At 44.3% G+C, this 22954-nt stretch overlaps 1 protein-coding gene across 1 annotated transcript; it reads left to right on the forward strand.

Annotated features, from left to right (window-relative positions):
• The first annotated feature begins 286 nt into the window (after nucleotides 1-286).
• Nucleotides 287-22782, forward strand: mgst3a (microsomal glutathione S-transferase 3a). Its single transcript, XM_038794936.1, has 6 exons — nucleotides 287-440; nucleotides 5864-5990; nucleotides 9411-9484; nucleotides 15451-15508; nucleotides 20429-20501; nucleotides 22543-22782. Exons 2-6 carry the CDS (start codon nucleotides 5874-5876, stop codon nucleotides 22659-22661), a joined length of 441 nt encoding a protein of 146 aa, XP_038650864.1. The 5' UTR covers nucleotides 287-440; nucleotides 5864-5873; the 3' UTR covers nucleotides 22662-22782.
• The last annotated feature ends 172 nt before the right edge of the window (nucleotides 22783-22954 follow it).

The following is a 22954-nucleotide window of genomic DNA, read 5'->3' on the forward strand; positions in this document are numbered from 1 at the left end:
AGCTGCCAAAGTGAGACATTTGAGCTGTTTTGAGCAAATTGTTGGGGCACACGTCTGGTCACCATAACAAAATTAGAAAATGCTGGAAAAACTCAGCAGGTCAGACAGCATCTGTGGAGAGAGAAACAGTTTCATGTCCAAAATGACTTCTTCAGAGCTCTGACTACTAAGTTTTTTTTTTCTGGCATGCTCTGTTTTTATTTCAGATCTCCAGCAGTATTTTGCTTTCATTATAGTCTGGTCACCATGCGATTTGACTGGTGATATTGCACGCTCTGTGTTCCAGTTCCTCCAAGATCTGCAGTCCGCTTTTTCCGAACCACCGCTCCTCTGTCTAACTATAAACGCCCAGATTTAGAACGTCCTCTGCACTGATCAATGCCAGTGTAAAGTCGGACAAGGAAGAAGAGGCTAGGGAAGGGAAAATCTGCGGTGCTCGGGTATGTTCATTTGTTTTATTGGGGGATGGGGAAGAGAAGGGATTGACAACAATTAAAGAATTTAGTGTTACAGATTGACATTATTTTTTTGGATAAGGCTGCATGAAACTAACTTCCTGGTATGCATAAGCTAGGACTGCAGATAACCCTCCTCTTTCCCCTCATTAATAACCATTATTCTTGAATGGCGGATGGATTTCAGTTTCCTTTTTTTTGTTGAGGATAACGTTGCGAAACTCCAAAATTAAAAAAAAAGCAGGGTAAGAATGGGTTTGTATCGTTCGCAAACAATTATTTCCGTAGGTCTGTTCTCATGCGGAGTTGCACCGCCTCTCCAACACAATTCAGCTATTCAAGCCAATTGGCTTATTTATGCTGCACACCAGCCTTCTGTTCAACCCTGAACCCTATCAGCATAACTATTCCGTTTGTGTTTGACAAATCCATTGGGAATGTTTGAAGGGTGGGATTGTGGACTGCATTTAAATTTTTTGAAGGCCTTCAATAAAGTAGCACACAAGATTGGGGCTTGCGGAATATAATGTGTTACCATTGTGGTTGAGGGTTGCCTCGTGGACAAAACCCAGTAGGAATAAACCAGTTAACCTGCAGATCCAGCAAACAATTGGAAAGTTACGTTTGCCTTTATTATAATGAAGTTGGGGTATGGGAGTAAATGTATCGCGATTAAATTCTACAGTGTGTAAGTTTGAACTGAGGAAGACTCCCTGTGCCTTTGAGGGGGTGCTACAAATGTCACTGGATGATTTTTTTTTAGTGCTGCTTTATGTTGAGGGAGAGTAAAATGGGTCTATATTCTCTGGTGATTGGAAGAAGGAGGTAATCTCATTACAAAATTCTGAGGGTGGAGACATTTTTCACTCTGGATCTTTGAAATTCATTTATGGGATGTTTCATTTACGCCCAAATGAAAGCCTTCATTTTAAGACCTCTTTATTTTTGCCCAATTGAAGCCTTAATTTTAAGACCCCCATCCACCTGTAGAAAAGAGCCCCAGCCTTTTCATTCCTCCTTGTCATCAAGAGGTGCGCCCTAGTGAAACCTTGTTTGGTTTTCACCCAACTTGACCCTTGGTACAAAATGAACCCTTTCTTTGATAAGACTATCTGAGTTGCTCAGTCACTGATACTGCCTGTACTTTGTGCTGTCCCCTCCCTTCTGAAACATTTTGTTGACCAACTTGCGTGGGAGTGGTGGTTTCATTTAGCTAATTGTGTAACAGCCCAAGTTAACAAGTATGAATGGGAGGATTTAGTATAACACATTCCCTGGAAATTGAGGTTTAAATTTGATTGAAACTCGCTGTCTCTTCCTTTAACACTTCTGGCACCTTCTCTACTTGAGCCCATCCTTTTGTTTCACCTAGTTAAAATCTGCATGGCCCCTTCCACTGCTATCCCTATTTCCCAAGTACAGAGTGAGTTTATACTGTTCCGACAGTATAAACTCCCCCTGGGCAAGTATACAGTCACCTTTGGCCTTTGGCCCTTGGCTGCCCAATAATTACAGTCACCAAGTTTGTAAGTTAAACACCATAGGGGCTGGTTTAGCTCACTCAGCTAAATCGCTGGCTTTTCAAGCAGGCCAGCAGCACGGTTCGATTCCCGTACCAGCCTCCCTGGACAGGTGCCGGAATGTGGCGACTAGGGGCTTTTCACAGTAACTTAATTGAAGCCTACTCCTGACAATAAGCGATTTTCATTTCATTTCATTTTCTTGAGAGAGACAGACACCGAGAGAGAGATAGTCAGTTCTCCCTCTGTGTTGCCAGAATCAAAACTGAAAAGCATCCTTTTGGGACAAGATCCAATCACCAGCTGTTACCAGGCAGAGTATGGCCTTTTGGGCCAATTCATTGGCCACCATCCAATCAATCAAACCGAATCCGAACCCATCTCTCTCTAGAACATAGAACATAGAACAGTACAGCACAGAACAGGCCCTTCGGCCCTCAATGTTGTGCCGAGCCATGATCACCCTACTCAAACCCACATATCCACCCTATACCTGTAACCCAACAACACCCCACCCCACCCCCCACCCCACCCCCCCACCCCCACCCCACCCCCCCCCCCCCCCCCCACCCCACCCCCCCCCACCCCCCCCACCCCCCCACCCCCCCCACCACCCCCCCCCCACCCCCCCCACCCCCCCCCACCCCCCCCCACCACCCCCCCCACCCCCCCCCCCACCACCCCCCCCACCACCCCCCCACACCCCCCCCACCCCCCCCCCACCCCCCCCCACCCCCCCCCCCCACCCCCCCCCACCCCCCCCCCCCCACCCCCCACCCCCCCCCCCCCACCCCCCCCCCCCACCCCCCCCCCCACCCCCCCCCCACCCCCCCCCCCCCCCCCCCCACCCCCCCCCCACCCCCCCCCACCCCCCCCCCCCCCCCCCCCACCCCCCCCCCCACCCCCCCCCCCCCACCCCCCCCCTCCCACAGTCCAAAGATGTGCGGGTTAGGTGGATTGGCCATGCTAAATTGCCCGTAGTGTCCTAAAAAAAAAAGTAAGGTTAAGGGGGGGGTTGTTGGGTTACGGGTATAGGGTGGATGCGTGGGTTTGAGTAGGGTGATCATGGCTCGGCACAACATTGAGGGCCGAAGGGCCTGTTCTGTGCTGTACTGTTCTATGGTTCTATGTCCCTGTTTTAATCAAAGCTGTAATGAGGTCAGGAGCTGAGTGTCAATGTTATAGGTTATTGCCCAAGTGCCACTTGTAGTACTGTTGATACCCTTTTTATCACTTTTGACCGAGAGTAGTCTAATGGCCTGGTAATTGTCCCAATTGGATTTGTCTTGATGCTTGTGTACAGGATATACCTGGAGAACTTTCCATGTTGCTGGGTCAATGCCAGTGTTGTAGCTGTACTAAAACAGCTTGGCTAGGGGCACGGCCAGCTCTGCAGCACAAGTCTTCAATACTACTGCTGGGATATTGTCAAGGCCCATAGCCTTTGCAGTATCAAGTGCTTTCAGCCACTTCTTGATATCCTACGAGTGAATCCAACATAGAGGCCGAGGTGGATCATCACTCGCCAATTCTAGCCGAAGATTGATGCTTCAGTCTTTTTGCACATATATGTGCTGACTCCTCCAATAATAAATAATCTTGGGGTGGCATGTGGTGCAGTGGTTAGCACTGGGACTGCAGCACTGAGGACGTGGGTTCGAATCCCGGCCCTGGGTCACTGTCTGTGTGGAGTTTGCACATTCTCCCCACAACCCAAAGGTGTGCTGGTTAGCTGGATTGGCCACGCTAAATTGGAAAAGAAAAATAGTTGGCTACTCTAATTAAAAAAAAAAAAAAAAATTTTTTAAATAAGAATCTTTATTTGTTACAAGTAGGCTTACATTAACACTACAATGATGTATTAAGCAAGTTGCAGTATTCACTTGGAAAGTGGCACACTAATTGGAAGATCCGTTTCCCATGGGGAAGACACTTTTGCCAGCAGCAGGCTTGTGATTGTGCTTTGGTAATTACACAATTAAATCTGGCATATGTCATTGTCTCTACACACCATTAGTTTTCTAGCAAGTTTAATGCAGCACCGACCATGTGTATGTAAGCTATCATACAATTCCTCACCTTGTATAATTCTCCTGTATCTGAATTTTAATGTAATATTTGCTACGAAGCTACTGTGAAAATCCCCTCGTTGCCAAACTCGGGAACCTGTTCGGTACACGGAGAAAGAATTCAGAATGTCCAATTCACCTAACCAGCACCTCTTTCGGGAGGAAACCGGAGCACCCGAAGGAAACCCGTGCCGACTTCGCACAGTGACCCAAGCCAGGAATTGAACCCAGGTCCCTGCTGCTGTGAAGCAACAGTGCTAACCACTGTGTTGCCTTTGTTGAACATGGAGATATTTGTGGCACCTCCTCTGCCAGTGAGTTATGTAACTTCAACCACCTCCTTATCCTACTCGCTCCTCAAAAGGTGGTGTCACTGCCCCCTCCTAATTCCCTCTGTCCTTTTGTCAGCCATGGCTCAGTCAGAAGATTGTGGGTGCAAGATTTCACTCCAGGATTTGGCCACAAAGACATAGAAGCTCAGGTTCTGCTGAAGGATCATGAGAGTTGTGGCTAAATTTTAAAAAGCCGAACCACCAAGCTAGTAATCTCCCTGGGCCATGAGCAAATTTGATAAATATGTGTTGCAAAGATTGATGTCAGGTTTAAAAATCCCTGCCCTGACATAAGGTCACGCTATAAGATATTGCAGTTGGAATAACTTGAATTAATAGTTAACAATTTGGCCGTCAAATGTCAGTTGTAGGTAAATACTGGTTTCCTGATCTTGTCAAAGCAATAATTTTCTCTTCCTCCTTACGGCCACCATATATTCTAATAGGGTGCCTGAAGCAAGTTGCAGTATTCACTTGGAAAATGGCACACTCATTAGAAGATCAGTTTCAAATGAGGATGATTTTGCGCGCACTTTTGCCAGCAGCAGGCTTGTGATTGTGCTTTGGTAATTACACAATTAAATCTGGCATATGTCATTGTCTCTACACACCATTGGTTTTCAAGCAAGTTTAATGCAGCACCATGTTTATGTTAAGCTATCATACAACATTTCCTCACCTTGTATAATTCTGCATCTGAACTTAAATGTGATGTTTGCTTACCCTGTTATCTCCTCGCCTCTCCAAGCCACATCTATCTTCCTCGCTCTTCAGGTTGACTGTCACACTTGTTTTTCAAGCATATTTTGGTTTTATTATTGAAGGGAGAAACCAATTTTTGAATATGTCTTTTATAGTCGCTGGCCACCCCACAGTGCTTTACAGCCAATGAAGTACTTTCTGGAGTGGTCATAGGTGGGAAATATGGCAACTTTCTATGTTCAAATTGGTTTGCCGCAAACTGCAATGAGATTTGCCACAAACCGCAATGAGATAATGACTGGTTAATTACCTGAGACTAGGTGGACAATTTTGCAACACATTTGTTCAACAGGTGAGCTCCAATTAAGGTGATATATTGGGGGATGGTAAGAAGTCTTACAACACCAGGTTAAAGTCCAACATGTTTGTTTCAAACACCAGCTTTCAGAGCACTGCTCCTTCCTCGGGTTCCTTCCTTCACCTGAGGAAGGAGCAGTGCTCCGAAAGCTCGTGTTTGAAACAAACATGTTGAACTTTAACCTGGTGTTATAAGACTTCTTAGTGTGCTCACCCCAGTCTAACGCCGGCATCTCCACGTATTGGGGGATAACATTGCAGTGATAAGATGCTGGTTTCTGAGGGTGTTGTATCATCTGACCATGTTGCTAATCTCCAATTATTGGAAAAATTGCACTTGTAGTGTACCATTTGGTAATGAATAAACTGTCTTGTAAATCCTATTTATCACTAACATAAAACACTTTATTTTTCTGTTTGCTTTTTAGAGTTTGAAAGATGGTGGTACTTTCTAAAGAGTATGGGGCTGTGGTGCTGACTGGCACAGCCAGCTTTATCATGGTCTCTTACCTTGCTTACAAAGTTGGAGCAGCACGCAAGAAGTACAAAGTGGAGGTGAGTTTATACCAAGGAGCATGATAAATTGGAGTTAACTATGGCAACTTCTGATGTTGCTGAACTAGTTGGGTTCACTACAATTTGTTTAGATATGGGGAAAGCCTTTCTGGTCTCCGGTGTAGGTACGGTGATTATGTACTTTGTGTTTGAGCATATGTGAAAATGGATTAAAGGCTATCTTGCACAGTACATAAAACAATACATATCACTTTATCCTGAACAATTTTATTGTATACTCATATCTTCCAACTGCCTCCTGAACTGTAGTAGCTATGTCTTGACCAACTTTGTTATGGACTATTTCAAGCTTGGGTTAACATGGGGAACGAGCTAAATGGCACGGAGATTTACAGCACTCGGCAGCTTTGCTTAATTATGTTTGCCAACTTGCATATCAATTATGCCATTTCATATTTGATCTGTTGACTGACTTGTGTGTTTTTAGAAGATCACAATGCTTTTCTTCCACAGCAACAGTTCTCAACACGGAGGCAATTTTTGTATTTGGACAGTTAATGGTTTCTCAACCATGTACAATGCAGAATTGCAAGCTTTGTCATATAATTGGTCCCTCAGAGTATTTCAAACCTGTCTCAGCTTTGTAGCTTATGAAGATTAATGGAAAGGAATAAGTTGACTATGTTTTTGACTGCTAACAAAATGGGACAACACAAGGGCAGGAATAGTCAGAACATTGCCTCATGTGTCTCCTATCCTCTTGTGAAGCCTCTTGCACTAGTGTTTTGAGCTCAGGCATGCTATAGTGCTGGATTTTTTTCTGCTTCTGTTCAATAAATACACTAACACTTGTCATGCCCACATAAGGCAAGCCATGTTTTAAAGGTGAATTCCAGGGAATAATCACTCCCAAATACTTGGCAGTTTTGGAGAATGAGACGGAGAAGAGGGCCATCTTGGATGTGCCCTGTTCAGGGCAAAATTAAAGGAGGTGGAATTGGAAGGGGATGATGGACGGTAGAGGGAAGTGGAGGCTCAAGCCTTCGGTAAGGGTCGTAACATTGAATGTGTGGGGACTGAACGGGCTGGTGAAGAGGTCTCGGGTCTTCACGCGCTTGAAGGCGGGGGTGGCCTTTCTGCCTCCGGGTGAAGATCAGGTCACACCTGAGAAAAGGATGGTTGGGTCAGGTATATTCACTCTGGGTTTGATTCAAAGTCACGGGGGATGGGCATCTTGCTGAAGTGCGGAACCTGGGTGGGAGGTATGTGATAGTGAGTGCGGTGTTTGGAGGGGATGCCAGTGGTTCGAGTGAACATTTGCATGTCAAATTGGGATGACGGTTTTGTGAAGGGATTTTGGGAATGTTCTGGACCGAGACACGTCCCAGTAGATTATGGGGTATGATTTTAATTGCGTGCTGGAACCGTGGGTGAATAGGTTGAGCCCTAAGTCAATGGGAATGTTGAGGATGGCTAAGCAACTGCAGGGGTTTATGGAAAGAACAAAAGAACAAAGAAAATCACAGAACAGGAACAGGCCTTTCGGCCCTCCCAGCCTGCGCCGATCCAGATTCTTTATCTAAACCTGTCGCCTATTTTCCAAGAATCTACTGCCCTCTGTTCCCCGCCCGTTCATATATCTATCTAGATGCATCTTAAATAATGCTAATTGTGCCCGCCTCTACCACCTCCGCTGGCAAAGCGTTCCAGGCACCCGCCACCATCTGGGTAAAAAAAACTTTCCACGCACATCTCCATTTAAACTTTCCCCCTCTCACCTTGAAATCATGACCCCTTGTATTTGACACCCACACTCTTGGAAAAAGCTTGTTGCTATCCACCCTGTCCATACCTCTCATAATTTTGTAGACCTCAATCAGGTCCCCCCTCAACCTCTGTCTTTCCAACAAAAACAATCCTAATCTACTCAAACTTTCTTCATAGCTAGCACCCTCCATACCAGGCAACATCCTGGTGAACCTCCTCTGCACCCTCTCTAAAGCATCCATATCCTTCTGGTAACGTGGCGACCAGTACTGCACGCAGTATTCCAAATGTGGCCGAACCAAAGTCCTATACAACTGTAATATGACCTGCCGACTCTTGTACTCAATACCCCATCCGATGAAGGCAAGCATACTGTATGCCTTCTTGACCACTTTATCGATCTGCAGCTCTTCCGGACCTGCAAACCTCTCCTCCATAGGTCCCTCTTCCTCAACAGCCCCACCTCTCGCCACTTCCTATATATGCTATCCATCTCCCACAGCTTGAGGTTGCAGAGATGTTTTTTAAATATAAATTTAGTCTCCAATTTTTTTTTCCTCCACTTAAGGGGCAATTTAGCGTGGCCAATCCACCAACTTGCACATCTCTGGGCTGTGGGGGTGAAATGTCTGGAGGACCTGTACGATTGTCCCTGACTGGAAACTATCAAATTCGAATTGAGCGGATCAGAGAGCTTTGAGATGTGGTGGGGGCTGTTCATGACCATGTTTGAGGAACTGTTTGTCAGGGGAGGGGAGAAGATGGGTTGATAAGGGTAAAAATTGCACAAATTGTGGGGTGTAGAATGTTTCTTGCTTTGTCTTTATACTTTTGAATATGACTGGAATAAAATACTTTTTTTTAAAAACACTCCCAAATACATAGAATTGCAGACTTTAAAATTGAGAGTTGCATGTCACTATCAAATGGTCAGGACAGGTTCATCGTATTAATGAGTCAAATAAGAAGTTTGACTCTTGGCTGTAACGTGTGTGTGTTAGTACTGCAGTTTTGCATCAACTAGTGCATGTTTGAATAGAAGAATTTAAATTTGACTGGAAAATGAACTTTGGAGTTCACATTTTAATAGAAGGAACCCTTCCCTACCATTTTGTGAAGGGATTGGAAGTGAGCATTTCCTCAGCTAAATTATTTACCAAATAAAATCAAACTTTGGTTGTGCATTTTTCTTTGTTAAACATGCAAATTAATGTCGCTTTTGAGGGGAAAAACCTGTGCCACATGAAGCAGCACGACAAAGTTACTGGTGACGTGAATTTTTGAGGTAGGATTTTTATGTTGTGCAAGATGTGTGGTCCTTCATTTGGAAGAGGACAGGAAGCATAAGGCTGTCACAGAACATAAACTCTTCTGAAATTTCAGCAGGCCGTATGTGAGTCGGGGGCTTTCATCCATTTGATTTTTGTCATCCTCCCTTTTTTAATATAATTCTCATCATTCTAGATATTCTCATGCCAATACAACAGAACTCTGATTTTGTCTGTAATGGGCAACTTTCTTGTGTTGGCTTGTCCAGTGCATGTTTGGTTACAGTAATTCCAGTGAAGTCTCAACTTAAAATGTATTCTGTGCATTCACTGTAGATCTCACTAACTGCAATTTGGTGATGTTGGCCCAATACCAGTAACAAGGCCATGTGATTCTAACAATGTACGTCTTCTCTTTTTAAAGTACCCTGTGATGTACAGTGACGATCCTGAGACAGGACACTTGTTCAACTGTATCCAGCGTGCACACCAAAATACGTAAGTCATTGAAAAGTTACATGTGCACAATAGCAATTTTCATAATTGAGTACTGTGATCTTTCATGTCCTAAAAGGACAGTTACAAAGAAAATCTTTCTAAAGTTAATTCCAGTTGAAGGTCAACCATGGCAAGAAATTACTTTAATCGAATTGTCTTTCTTCCCTTCTGGAACTTGATTTGCAATCCTTTTGTTTAAAAAAAAAAACAACCCCATGTGATTTAATTGTTTTAAATTGATCCTACTAAAATAGCTAAATTCTTGCAGACAGCAGCTTCCCCTTTTGATTCTAGGTTATTAAGCTGTATTTATCTTCAACTGGTGACAATGCAATATTGTTCACCAAGAACATCTGAGGGTGCTGTCTTGGATTAGTTCAAGTGGAACTTTCACCTAATGAAGACATTATTGAGGGTTCAATTGACTAGCAGCATTTGGAGATGGAAGAAAACTGCAGCCTTATGATTGAACACATTGGTTAGAAATCTCAGCCCAGTGGTCAAATGATTGTACATGTAAAACTGAGCTGGCACCAAGCCCATGGGCTTTTGGCAGTACCCCTTGATACTTTGATAATACCTCAAAAATGTGGTGATTTTTTTTTCAAGTTCCACATGTTCATAGTCCCTTCAGTGCAGAAGGAGGCCATTCAGCCCATCAAGTATGCACCTACTCCAACACTCGAGCATCCCAACCCCATCTAACTGTTGGAGGAAACTTGAGCATCTGGACATCGCACAAACACCAGTGAGAATATGCAAACTCCACAGTTACCCAAGGCTGCAATTGAACCTGGATCCCTGGTGCTGTGAGGCAGCAGTGCTAACCACTGTCACCATGCCACCTGTTGAGGTGGTTAGCAATTTTTGAAGCCTATATTATGAAGGTCCAGTAGCAGCATGCTAATTTTATTTTCAAGGGTATCCCAACTTGGAACACCAAATCGTGTATAGTTTTGAGGAGACCAGTGAAAACCCAGCGAGGAACAGGATAACTCTACACTCTCTCTCGCAAAGATGTATAAATTACTAAACACCGTTTATATAGAACAAACCCCACACTCTATCTACGATACCTGAACTCTACTTCCTTTGTTCCCCAAACAATATCCAAATGGAATAATCTTTATTGTCACAAATAGGCTTACATTAACACTGCAGGCTAACATTAACACTGCAATGAAGTTAGGAAAATCCCCGAGTTGCCACATTCTGGTGCCTGTTCAGGTATACTGAAGGAGATTTCAGAATGTCCAAATTGCCTAACAGCATGTTTTTCGGGACTTGTGGGAGGAAACCTGTGCAGACACGAGGAGAACGCGCAGACTCCGCACAAGTGACCCAAACCGGGAATTAAACCTGGGACCCTGGCGCTGTGAAGCAACAGTGCTAGCTACTGTGCAAATTACCAGCTATAGTTACCACTCAATCCAGGTCCAGCAAAGATATATTTTACTGCTGTTCAAAGTTTTTCTGCACTGCCTTGGCTCAAAGCATGTTTGCTGTAAAATTCACCTTCAGGCTTGCTGGCTGTAAACGGGCCTGTCTGCTTTTTCAGACTGCTAAATGGTAATGCCTCTTGCTTCCCAGGATCTGGGCATTTATACTTTTGTACTTTGCCTTCTGTGTATTTAGCTATCTGCTCCTATTAACTTCCTTGACTGTGTCTACATCTCCGATACTTTCCCGATTTGTCTATAATCTGTTTCTCTTCCATAAACTATTCGCTGATTATTATCTAAAACTCATCTTGTTACTGGGAGAGAAGTATCAATTGCATTAACAGGGGAAAAATACCCCCCAGGGAAGTTTCCCACTGTTTCCAAAAGTTTCTTTATACTCTGGATAAAGTGACCACCCGCAATGACATTACTCTCCCGGCCACATGTAAGATTTAACTCATCGGAATAACCAAATGATCCAATCTTGAAATTTCTCCGGATGTTTTAATGGTTGCGGATGTTTTAATGGTTGTGGCGTGTATGTGGATGTCTCTACTGGGTTGCAGACAGCAAATCAATGCCGTAACATCAGTACGAGGCTTGTATCTGGTGGTGGGTTCCAGGAAGTCCACATGGCTTAAAAATGTTGCATCTTGTGATGCCTTTTGAACAGGTCAGACTGTGTCCCAGATGAGTTTGGACCTTACAAATTTTCACTCTGTTCCTCACAAGATTGGCTTTGTTTAAGTTTTTTATGGAGGTGTAGGCGCTCTCGTCATTTCTGGTTTAACACCACTAAGTCACTGTATACGGCACAGAGAATCCATCCTTGAATTGCTCTGTCAGCCTTTGAACATTTGCAGGGGTGTTCTTCATCCTGAATGCCTTAACTTTGGATTGATAAGTCCTTGGGGCATCACACAAATGGCATCGCCTATATCTTCCCAGTCAGTGGGTACGTCAGTGATGAATTGTGAATGTCCAACATTTTCAATACTGTCTTCCAAACATGAGAAAATGAAATTAGCTCCTGGGCTATGGCATTCTCCTGCCTGTAGTCCACACAGTCTCTGGGTTTCATCTGGTTTGGGCACCATGACAATGTTTCGACCCCTCACTCCTGCTCCTTTCCCTCTACCCTAAGACTTTTCAACATGCTCATATGACATAAAAGTGGTGCATATAGTTTTCCTTTCAATGTACCACAGCCCACTGAAATCTGGTTTTCAGGGGTTTGCCTGACACTGTTAACAACATGAACACTGTCTGGGCTTTCCCTGGCTTTTACTCCCTCCTCTGGCTGACTTTAAATCTATTACTGTCAACGTCTTTGCCTTGTTCTCCGTCTGTCTCGCTATCGGGTAACCTGATATCATTGACCTCAACCTGAGCTTGCAACTCTTTTTTTTTTGTCTTGGGCTTGTGAGCCACTGCTTGTATCACCTCTCAATCCAAAAATATTCCAGGGGATCTGTTTTTATTTGTGGTAGGATTCTCTAGCTGTTTGACAACAGTAGGCATCACATATTGGATCCTGCGGTCTAATTCCTGAGAATTAATTGAATGCCTGCAATGGGCAAGGTTTCTACTACTACTTCCCCAGTCTTCAAGCATTTATTTCCTTCCACCAAGAATACTGCTGATCACCACTTTAAATATCCCTTCTGGACAATGCATGTCTTTATCCCACAACATTAGGGATTCACTCACCCTGTAGCTCAATCTTTTTTTTCCCCCTTTGATCCTGTTCCCATGGCAATTTTTTACGCTGGTGCACACACTCTTTAAGCATGTCTGCCACCTGATCACTCTGCCCATGTTACCTCCAGTTGCCTGTTCCTTGATGTGTACACATCCCACCTGCTTCTCTGTTCTTCAGCCCCTAACTTCATATTCCCAGTAAGATTTGTAAAACCCTGTGGCTAACGGTTAAATCTCCAGCATCGTGAGGTTCATTACAATGAAAAAAAAATCTGACCGTCTCTATCACAGTCACCCCTTCAACCTGAGGTGAGACCTCCTTTTTGTTTCTGACCACTTCTTCTCTGGCTGACCTGCCCTCTTTCATCTTCCCAATTTTGAACACTATCGTGGTGGTCAAGCTGCCACCAAGACCCTCGGGACACACTGGCTCAGAGTCGCTGGTTGGTGCTGTGTGTGTCTGATGGTGGGAGGGGGTACGTGGCTTCCCTCCTAACAGGGAATCGGGTACCAGGTTGAACTACGAAATACTGTGCAATCGGCTTGCGCCGTCCAAGCGGAAGAGGTACGACACACGCATGGAAGCTGAGTGCGACCCAATTTAAAATTGGGTCTAAAGTGCTTTGGTCTGTTAACCAGCTCATAGTCATCCATAAAGACTCTTTAAATCCTCCAGCAGAATGATCTCTCTGAGGGCTTCCTGGGTTTCTCCTTTTTTACCCAAGGCCCTTATCCAAAATGACTTTGTTTAACACTTTCAAAATTCCAGATAAGTCTGTTCAGCCTGTTTTCTTACAACTCAATTTTAATCTGTACACCTCTGGTACTAGACCATATATCCCCAATGTCACTTTTTTCACTGCCTCACAGTCAGTTACCAGACGTTTCCTCTGGCAAGGACACATGAACGTCACTAGCCCTACCCACATGTTTAGCCTGTAAGACTAGGGTTTAGCTATTTTCTCAAGCACAAAATATGTCTCAACATCTCACATGAATTTGGGTAAACACTTGTAGATATCAGAACATCCCCACTAGGCCACCTTCCTCTGCTGTCTGCTCTAACCTTTTGGTTGCTACTTCCTCATACTGTGCGACTTTCTCCATTTTCCTTTTAAACTCCCTCGTTCCTGTTGAAATGCTCTCCCTCTCTTTTTTTTTTCCTGCATCTCTATAATTTTTTTGCATCTCTTGTAAAGAAGCTTCGCTATATGGGTGGCACAGTGGTTAGCACTGTTGCACATTCTCCCGTGTTTGCGTGGGTTTCGCCACAACCCAGAGATGTGCTGGGTAGGTGGATTGGTGTCACTAAATGGTGTGTAAAAATATTTTTTAAAGTTACCACAATACAGAGATGATACTCCATCTGGGAACCGTCTTTTTCCTGATCTAGTTATTACAAAGGTTTTCTACGCTACCTTAGTTCTTAAGACGTAGAAGCTTGTTTGTTGTGGCCTTGGTCTTCAGGCCTTGTAGAAGGCCCTGTGTTCATGGAGACTGCCAGATTGGAACTGTTTCACCTGTCTTTTCAGCGTCTGGGCAATTATACCTTGTTTATAATTGTTTATTCATTATGCCGTAAGTGTTTGGCTGTCTGCCCCTAATCCACTTCCTTGGTTATACGTTAACATGTATATCTCCGGGTTAACATGTATATCTCCGGGACTGTCCCAATAATCTATAATCTCTTTCTCTTCCATAAACTATTCACACATGATTATCTAACCTCATCCCCATAACAATTGAGGCCCTTTGAATACTGTCTACTGCTGTCTCCAGGCAGATTCATGACCAATGATTATCAAAGGGATAGAATAGTTGGTTTTTGGACTAAGAATTGCAGTGGTAATCTTCATCTAGGTTTAGTACTAGGCCCATTATTTTTGATGTACATTGGATTTGGAGATACAGGGTACAATTTTGAACTTTTCCGTTATTTAAAACTTGGACAAACATAGCAATGTGGCGGAATTGGCAGACACTTTCATCTGCCAAGTGTGAGGTGATCTATTTTGTTGGAAAGCAAGATGAAGGTACTTTTGGAAAACAAAAGATGCATGGACACAGAGACCTGGATCTTTGCACAAATTTACAGGACAGGTTATGGTACAAGAGTCCAGATAAAACTAGTTCGACCCAGGCTGGAGTGTTTATTCCATTCAGGACACTAAACCTTGGGAAGAATATAAAGACAGTAGAAAGATTTAACCAGGGTTCCTCTAAGAATCAGGGATTGCAGTTACTTTGAGAAGCTAGAATTGATTTTTCTCGGGCAGTGTAGGACAAGAGGGTTTGAGATGAAGTAAATTAAGATAAATTGTTGCTAATGGCTAGTAAGGGAGATTTAAGGTGCAAAGAACCAGAGGTAACATGAAGGAAAAAACTTCAACTCCGTGATTGGGGGTGGGTTCAATAGTAAACTTAAAATTGGGCAATACTTTAATTTAAAATAAAAAATACTTGGATGAGTAATTCGAATGAGTTCTCTTCTCTTTTTGAAGGAGCTGCTCCAGACTCTGACTGAATGGTCATACCCTTCGCATGCCAACAAGCCTGCTCTGCCATATGCTAAGATCATGGCTGATTGGCCTTGTTTGCTCTCATCTCTGTTCCCCATAACGCTTGGACAGCGATGACTTTAAAATATCCAATGACCCAGCCTTCACCGATCTGGGGAAGATAATTCTGAAGACCCAAACTGTCAGAAGAAATTCTTCCTCCATGCCCACCTTTAATTAATTCAGACTGGTCCACCATTTTCAAACACTGTATTTAACTACAAATTATATGACATTTTCTCCTTTTCCTGTTACATGCTTTTAGGCTGGAAACATATGCACCATTCCTCTTCTTTTTGGCAATCGGTGGAATGCAGCACCCAGTAAGTAACTTTCAACAATTTCATTATTCAATCTTTTTAAAAATTTATTCAGTAGTCTTCAATTGTGCTCATCGGATTAAAAGGTATTGAATAGTTTTCATTCTAGGCATTCGCTGTTCTCATCAAATAAGAGACAGCACATCTCTGGTTCGTTGAAGTGTTTCGGCCACCAACTATGCTACCAGTATTTCAGTTGATGCAAATTTCAACTTTGAATGATCATGAGTAGTGTCATTTTACCTGAAGGTTCACCTTTCCCAATCCAAAGCAAATTTGTGCGGGGGAAATGTGTCCCTCCTTCCCTTCTGTCTGTGGCCTACATGAAACCAGCAATCTCCATCAAGCTCTCAAGAATTGCTATTCTGATAGTAGCAAATTCCTTCGCAAAATCGAACTACATTGTCGTCAAGGTATGGTTTCTTTCAAACTAACCTTGGGAGGCCGAGACTTGGCTGACAAGTAGAAGAACCTTCCATTCCCTAATTCATGACACTTGCACTATCTACTGGCATTGTCGCACCATGCACGATAAAGGAGCGGACCGGTTTGATCACGGATGAGGCTGACATCACCAGCTGCACTGATTGATTGGTCTGGCCTGCTCCTGTTGGCGAGATCTGGATCCTTCTGCAGCATAGCGAGAAACCAGTAAGTCCAATCTCTATATACCATTAACACTAAGGACCCCACCCCATTGTGCAGTCACTTAAGCGACGTTTAGTACATCACATGAAGCCAGCGCAATGGCTGCCGTGGGGATCTGAGGAGGTGAGTAGCTGTCTTCGAAACCGAGTTGTCGGGGTCGTTGAGCCACCTCCTGGATCATGTATACCCACTGCTGGTTCTCTGTCCCAATGAACACCGTGACAGAGCTTTGTCCATGGTGATATTTGCTCCCGCTGGCCCCACAGCTGACGGCTATTTCTGATGGGGAATTGGTAATTTTAGTAATGTGAGCACTTCACAGCTCCCCAAGTGGATTCTCATGGGTTCACTGGCCATGACACAGGTGGTTGTTACTGCCTGGCACCTCAATCAGGCTGAGGCCTGGACACTTTGCCTGACCTCTGGAGTCAGCAGCCGATATTGTAACATCCCCAAGAACTGAACTGGGCCACAGCACTGGGGTCATCCCGTGCCAGACGGTGGGTGTGGATCAGTGAGAACCAGCAGCCGATCCAGGTAACTTTTCCAGTGGGTGTCGGGGGTCCGGTGCCTAGGAGCCCCTGCTGCAGCTGGGGGTGCATGTGCAGGGTGTGTTGGATGGTAACATGAGGGATGGTGGGGGAGGCCTGGAGGACCAGTAGATCCAGAGTGGAAGCCATGGCTGATGTCCATCTTGCCCTCCAATTCCTTACAGATATCACATGGGTGATATTGTGGAGCTCACGGAAGCTGCCTTCAGTGCTGCTGACAGGCCAGACTGTCAGATTTGACACAGCATCAACAGATGCCCAGGGCAGCGGCCCATTTGCAAGGCCCTGCCCCCTACCAGTGGACCCAGCTGCCCATCATGCCAGATAGGGACTGAGGGGGAGGCCGGCAAAGGCCCATGGTCTACAGGTGCTGGTGTTCTTTTGAACTGATGTTGGACAGCATGTGCTGCTGGAGGCTCCACCTCAACAAAGACTTGGTGCAGCACCTGTGCCATGTCCTTTCAGGCCTGGCACCACGTGTAGGAGGAGGATATCCACTCCGAGTGGCCATCGAGGTCACCGAAGCCCTGAACTTCTACACCTCCGATTCATTCCAGAGTTTGAGCAGTGACTTCTCTGGCATCTCCCAGGCAACTTCCCACAAGCGCCCTGAAGCCATGGATGCCGTGCATGACCGCTACATCCTGGGCAGTCAGAGATTCCTTGAGGGACACCCCAAGATGACCGGTTGGCTCTTGGCGGAGAGGCCGTTCCAATGCCTCCACTGCTCTGGTGGTCCACAGGGGCCCAAGGAGGCCTGCTTCTCATAGGATATGGCTTTCTATCATTGCACCCCCTCTGTCCATCGCCCCATTATACCCTCCCCAGGTTCCTTGTTACATCACTCCCTCCAGGTGATGGGCCTGTATCAGCACTGTCATGTGGGTCAATATACAAGGCAGGTGGGTGATGATAGCCCACAGCTGAGCTCTGGTGCTCCTCAATCTATGCCATAATCTGACTGTGGAGTATGTGGTCGTACCCATTATCACCTGCACGTGAAATTCGAGGAGTGGGGGGATTGGTGGCCAGGTCTTGTAACAGGTCGCTGGCCCACAGTGCGGAATAATGTGACAGAGGCGCAACATCTCTGGTGTTTTACTGGTGTACAAGTAGGGTGAAGGCAACCTGCTGCTTACCATGGACTTTATGCGCCTGATGGGCATCCTTTGGAGGGTTGGACGTTCCCAGCCGACTCGCTGGTGGCACATGCCTTTCCACCCTTCTCTGCACGTTGACCCAGAGACGTGACATTGTCAGTGGGGGTGGATTCAGGAGAGCTGGCTACCACTGGGGGGGGGGAGGGGGGTGGAGCAAGAGAAGAGAGTAAGGACGGGGTATATCCCTCCTGAACCCCACTGCATCCATGAGCCTGGCCAGATCAGCATCCCTAAAACATGGAACGTCTGCGCACGGCCTGGGGTTTGCTCTGCGGGATCGTAAGTGCTGTTCCCCCTAGTTAGTGGGGAGCTCCGGGAATGGTCCTGGTGTATCATCTGGCATGACAGTCATTTACGGCATTAGCCTGTGGGGCATCATAAAGTGCCCTAATTAATGGCAGGCTGGCCCAGGAAACACCACAAAATGAAAAGGGACTCCGAATAAAGCACCTGCCCAATCCTGCACCATAGCCAATCGACAGAATGTACATAGCCCACGGATCACTTGTGGCTGGGGAGAGACACAAAGCCACCAATATTTGTATAATGTACTAGCCTGTCTCATGTGATTGCTATCTCACTTTTCCCACCGCCTCTATTTGATGATCAGAGCATTGTTATAATTAGTCTCTTGCTGTAATGCTAATATTTGTTCTTGGGGTTAGTTAATTTTTGATAAATGAGGTCCAATAAAAATATTTTCAAAAAAAGTACCCTAGTGACTGCCTCGCTGCGTTAGCCATTGGGAAACTCAGCAATTCCTACTTTCTAACACACTAGGTTAGATCATGCCCTTTTATTTTAAATGCAAACTTAATACACTGCCAAATCTGGCTGGAAATGGCAATCTGTAGATTGGAACTTTGCCAATAAATTCAAAAAACTTGACTCTTATTGAAATATTTTCAGATGAGTTTATTTGATGCACCTTGGTTATTCTTGGGGGGGGGAGGAGAGGAGAGAAAGTTCCTCATTTCAATCTCCTGGTTCTTGTCGTTGGATATGTTTTTGCATGCTGCTCTGCAATGAGAACTACGTACTGTTTTCAGCTGCATTCTTCATTATCTTGACTATAAAGTCATCCAGTATTCAATTAAATTCTAACTGTCACTGATGGCCATATTCAACAACAATATTCAACAACAACTCTTAATTTACCGGTCCTTGGTTTGATTATTCTCTGAATTCCACTAGCAACTTAGCAACTATATACATGTTTTCTTTAATACATAAAAAAGACTGTTATTCCTTTCAAATGTTTCTCAATGATTTTTAGAATTTCTGCTCCATCAAAATCTGAATAGTTCAGTAACAAGTCAATGTTGTAGTCTTCTGAGGAACCGAGAACTATTTTGTTTACACTCCAGTTAAAAGATGGCTGCATCCAGTGCCTGACCTGTAAAAACCCTGCCACAAATCCAGGGTTGGATAGGTCAAGTTGGGAGAATTATGCACTCTCCAGCTGCTCATCACCTCCTGCATGCTCCTGAAGTTTCTTTTTGGTGCCTTCTCCATTCTTTTTATTGGTCCGTCACAAGCTCTATGCAAAAGGAGGCCATTGAGTCTGCACCGGCCCTACTCTATCACCTCCCTAACCCCACTCAAACTTTGGACACTTAGTGGTAATTTAGCATGGCCAATCCACCTAACCTGCACATCGGTGGACAGTGGGAGGAAACCGGAGCAACTGGTGGAAACCCACACAGGCACTGAGGATGTGCAAACTCCACACAATCACCCAAGGCTAGAATTGAACCTGGGATGTCCTGAAAGTATTTCCACCGTCCTCTTAAGAAGTCTCTGCTGTGATAAAGTTTGGTTTCTTGAGGAGTCTGGTGTCCATGTGAATGACGTGACCTGCCCAGCAGAGCTGGTTTTAGGAATTGGCTTTGATTCTGAGTATGTCCAGTTTGCTGTACATGCCATTGAATTTTGTGGATCTTGGATGGTACTCCAGTGCTTTGAGTGCAGTGTCACATGTCTCAAAGCATGTAGGAGCACTCAAAAACTGATGCAGTACATGGGAGTTGAGAAAATGAGCTTTTCATTAAACAACCTGGGAAACAAAAATCCTCTGGCTACTCAATGCCATAATGTATCAATAATGATGTCTTGGGAGCATCCTTTTGACAAATGCAGACATAATAGCAACAACAAAACTCATTATCACCTCAAATGTGCCGACCCTGCTGACAAAGGATCTGAAACCCAAGACTAAGATTGTGGTTTACTGGGCAGCAATGATCACCATGCTCCTTTTGTGCTTCAAAGACTTGGATAATCTATTGTCTTTGGTAATTGTCAAGATAGCCCCAGTGCACTTAAAAGCACAAATCGGCAAGTTCCACAAAGCAAATTTTGGCTGAGGAAAGAATGTTAGTTCTCCTGGTGCCCTCACCATCTACCATGGAATCTCCTCCATTCCCTTCAGAAGTCAGTACCTCAAAATTACACTTCAGCATTGCAGCCTTTTTAATGTACAGCACTGAATGATAGCCTTGTGTTCTCTTGTCTGCAAGTTCAAACTTGTTGAGTGGACGTTATCAATATGTTTTTGTTTTAAGCGACTGGCCAGTGCACTCGGAGGAATTTGGATAATTGGAAGACTTGTTTACGCACACGGTTATTACACTGGAGGTAGGTGCTTCAACCTAAATCTATATCAGACTTTCTGTATCACTCCAATGTACATTACAATTCCATAACAATTTGCCTCCTGAATTACCTCAGCATATAATTTGTAGCAGTCACTCCTTGTAACTTAAAGAAACGCTGCCACACCCACGAGCATAATGCTAGACACATTCAAAAAGACATTGCGATGATATTACAATCAAATATAATTCACCTGTCATTTAATTAAAAAAAAAAAAAAAAAATTGCCTAGATATTGGAATAATTTTTAACCCTCAATCAGGTGATTAGTCAAATCCAGGGATCTGCAGGTTCCATAATGGCTGGTTGGGTTTCCCAGAGTAACTCTGGAGCTGAAGGGAGGCGAGGATGATTCTGGTGAGAAGGAAGTTACCTTGCTACAATGCCTGTGGGGCAGGAGGAGTTTATGTATACCCATTCCTATATAGGAAGATTCCTGTAGTTGGGGGATTGCATCTTCACTGTGCCCACCCTCCTAAGAACCCAATTCAGCAGGTTCCTTACTTGTACTTGCAGTGTGCTCTGGTGTACACTATTATCCCAACTGGAAGACTAGCTGATTGATCAGACTCTTCTGAAGGGAAAATAAGCAAGCTGAGGTTCTTCAGGTCTGACCCTCCTGCCCGTCATTGTGCCTAGTGTCAAATTGAGCATCTGTCATGAGTACCTTTAAGAAATGGGTGTGTATATAAATATCTGTAGTGAGTACCTTTTAATGGGTGTTTATTACTGCAGTGATGTCAGTGGGGGGAGCTGGGCTATCTGTCAGCTTTTTACTTTTGTTTTAGGCTGTTTGCTGTAGGATATGTTTTAGTTTTGTTTTCAGTGTTGGAGCTGAAGCCAGACAGAGCAGGTGTACTGTTTATCTCTCTGCCATGAAAAGACTATCTCGATCATTTGGTGAATTCAGAATTATAAATGTTTTCAGTAGTAAATGTAAACCTAATGTGCTTCTGTTAAAAGGTGTTTGTTTTTTCTTGATGTTGTTTGGGAAGTTATTGAGGATTACTTAGTGTTGTATTCTTTGGGGGTTGTATTTGAATTGATGGTTGCTAAGATGTTCACTATGTTTTAAAAAGGTTAACTTGAGTTCATAGAATAAACATGTTTTGCTTAAAAAAAACAAAAAAAACTTTTCCATTTCTGCTGTACCACACCTGTAGAGTGGGCTGTGTGCTCCCCATACCACAATCTATTAAAAGTTGTGTGTCAGGTGAACTCCATGATATACTTTGGGGTTCTCTAAACACTGGCCCATAACAGAACCTAGATCTTGCTTTGCATAGTTGACCCCTGACATAATCAGAACACAACTATTTGCTTCAAACCTCAATCAGATCACTAGAGTGTATGCCTCAAAGTGTAGACAATTTGCTTTTTGTCCTGCACTTATCCAAGTTAAACATTTGCCAGTCTTAATCAATCCTCAGGAGGATCTTAACATATCTTCCTGCATGGAGTGCTCTTCAAACATTAGCAGATTGCACAATGAACCAGACATGACCCAACCTCTGTCCGTTGTGTAAGTGTTCATTTTCTTTGGGTGGGGGGGGGGGGGGAAGGAGAGAGAGAGATGCAGAAGAGTTGTCACCCCCTGTTTTAAAAGATTAGCTGAAACGCAAGTGCAGCAACTTTTGACAGCTTCAAGCCTTTTGAAGAAAATAATCTTTTTATTGTAGGCTTACATCACCACTTCAATGAAGTTACTGTGAAAATCCCCTAGTCATCACACTCCAGCACCTGTTTGGGTACACAGGGAGAATTCAGAATGTCCAATTCACCTAATCAGCACGTCCTTCGGGGCTTGTGGGAGGAAACTGGGGCACCCGGACGAACCCACTCAGAATGTGTAGTCTCTGCACAGACAGCAACCTAAATGGGAATCGAGCCTGGGACCCTTGGTGCTGTGAAGCAACAGTGCTAATAACTGTGCTATTGTTAGCATAGTTCCAGTTTAAACTACTTCAATATTCAGTTAATGAATTGTTAAGTCTTTGATTTATATTTCCTTTCTTTCCTTTAGACCCTAGTAAGAGAGTATATGGTGCATTTGGTTCACTGGCTCTTCTGGCACTCATGGGGACTTCAACAGCATTTGGAATTCACCAACTGGGATTGCATGGACATTGCTGCAAAGGTTAATTTATAACCTTGACAAACACTACACTACAGCAGCAACTTTATCTCTAATAGCAATCACTTGCTGCTGAAGTTTGTACACTGAATTTTTTATAAAATGAGAATAAAGTTATTGCAGATCGTAGTTTTATATGTTTAACTGGATCCAATGCATTACAAACTCCCTTTGTTTTTGACTATGCTCCAAATCCACATGCAAGACTGCTGAATTGGTGCTTTAAAAAATTCTCCATCTTGGGCAGTATTGGTCAGGCCCCTCTCAGCATCCTCCATGGCTCAAGCCCATGGTTCCCTTG

This window comes from Scyliorhinus canicula, chromosome 4, assembly GCF_902713615.1.
Source record: "Scyliorhinus canicula chromosome 4, sScyCan1.1, whole genome shotgun sequence".
Lineage (NCBI taxonomy): Eukaryota > Metazoa > Chordata > Chondrichthyes > Carcharhiniformes > Scyliorhinidae > Scyliorhinus > Scyliorhinus canicula.

What these genes read in the sequence shown, in the direction of transcription:
- mgst3a (XM_038794936.1), top strand. Translation starts at nt 5,874, where the DNA reads ATGGTGGTACTTTCTAAAGAGTATGGGGCTGTGGTGCTGACTGGCACA. An exon ending in CAGCGTGCACACCAAAATAC is followed by an intron (nt 9,485 to 15,450) that starts GTAAGTCATTGA and finishes ACATGCTTTTAG; the next exon opens with GCTGGAAACATATGCACCAT. An exon ending in ACACGGTTATTACACTGGAG is followed by an intron (nt 20,502 to 22,542) that starts GTAGGTGCTTCA and finishes TCTTTCCTTTAG; the next exon opens with ACCCTAGTAAGAGAGTATAT.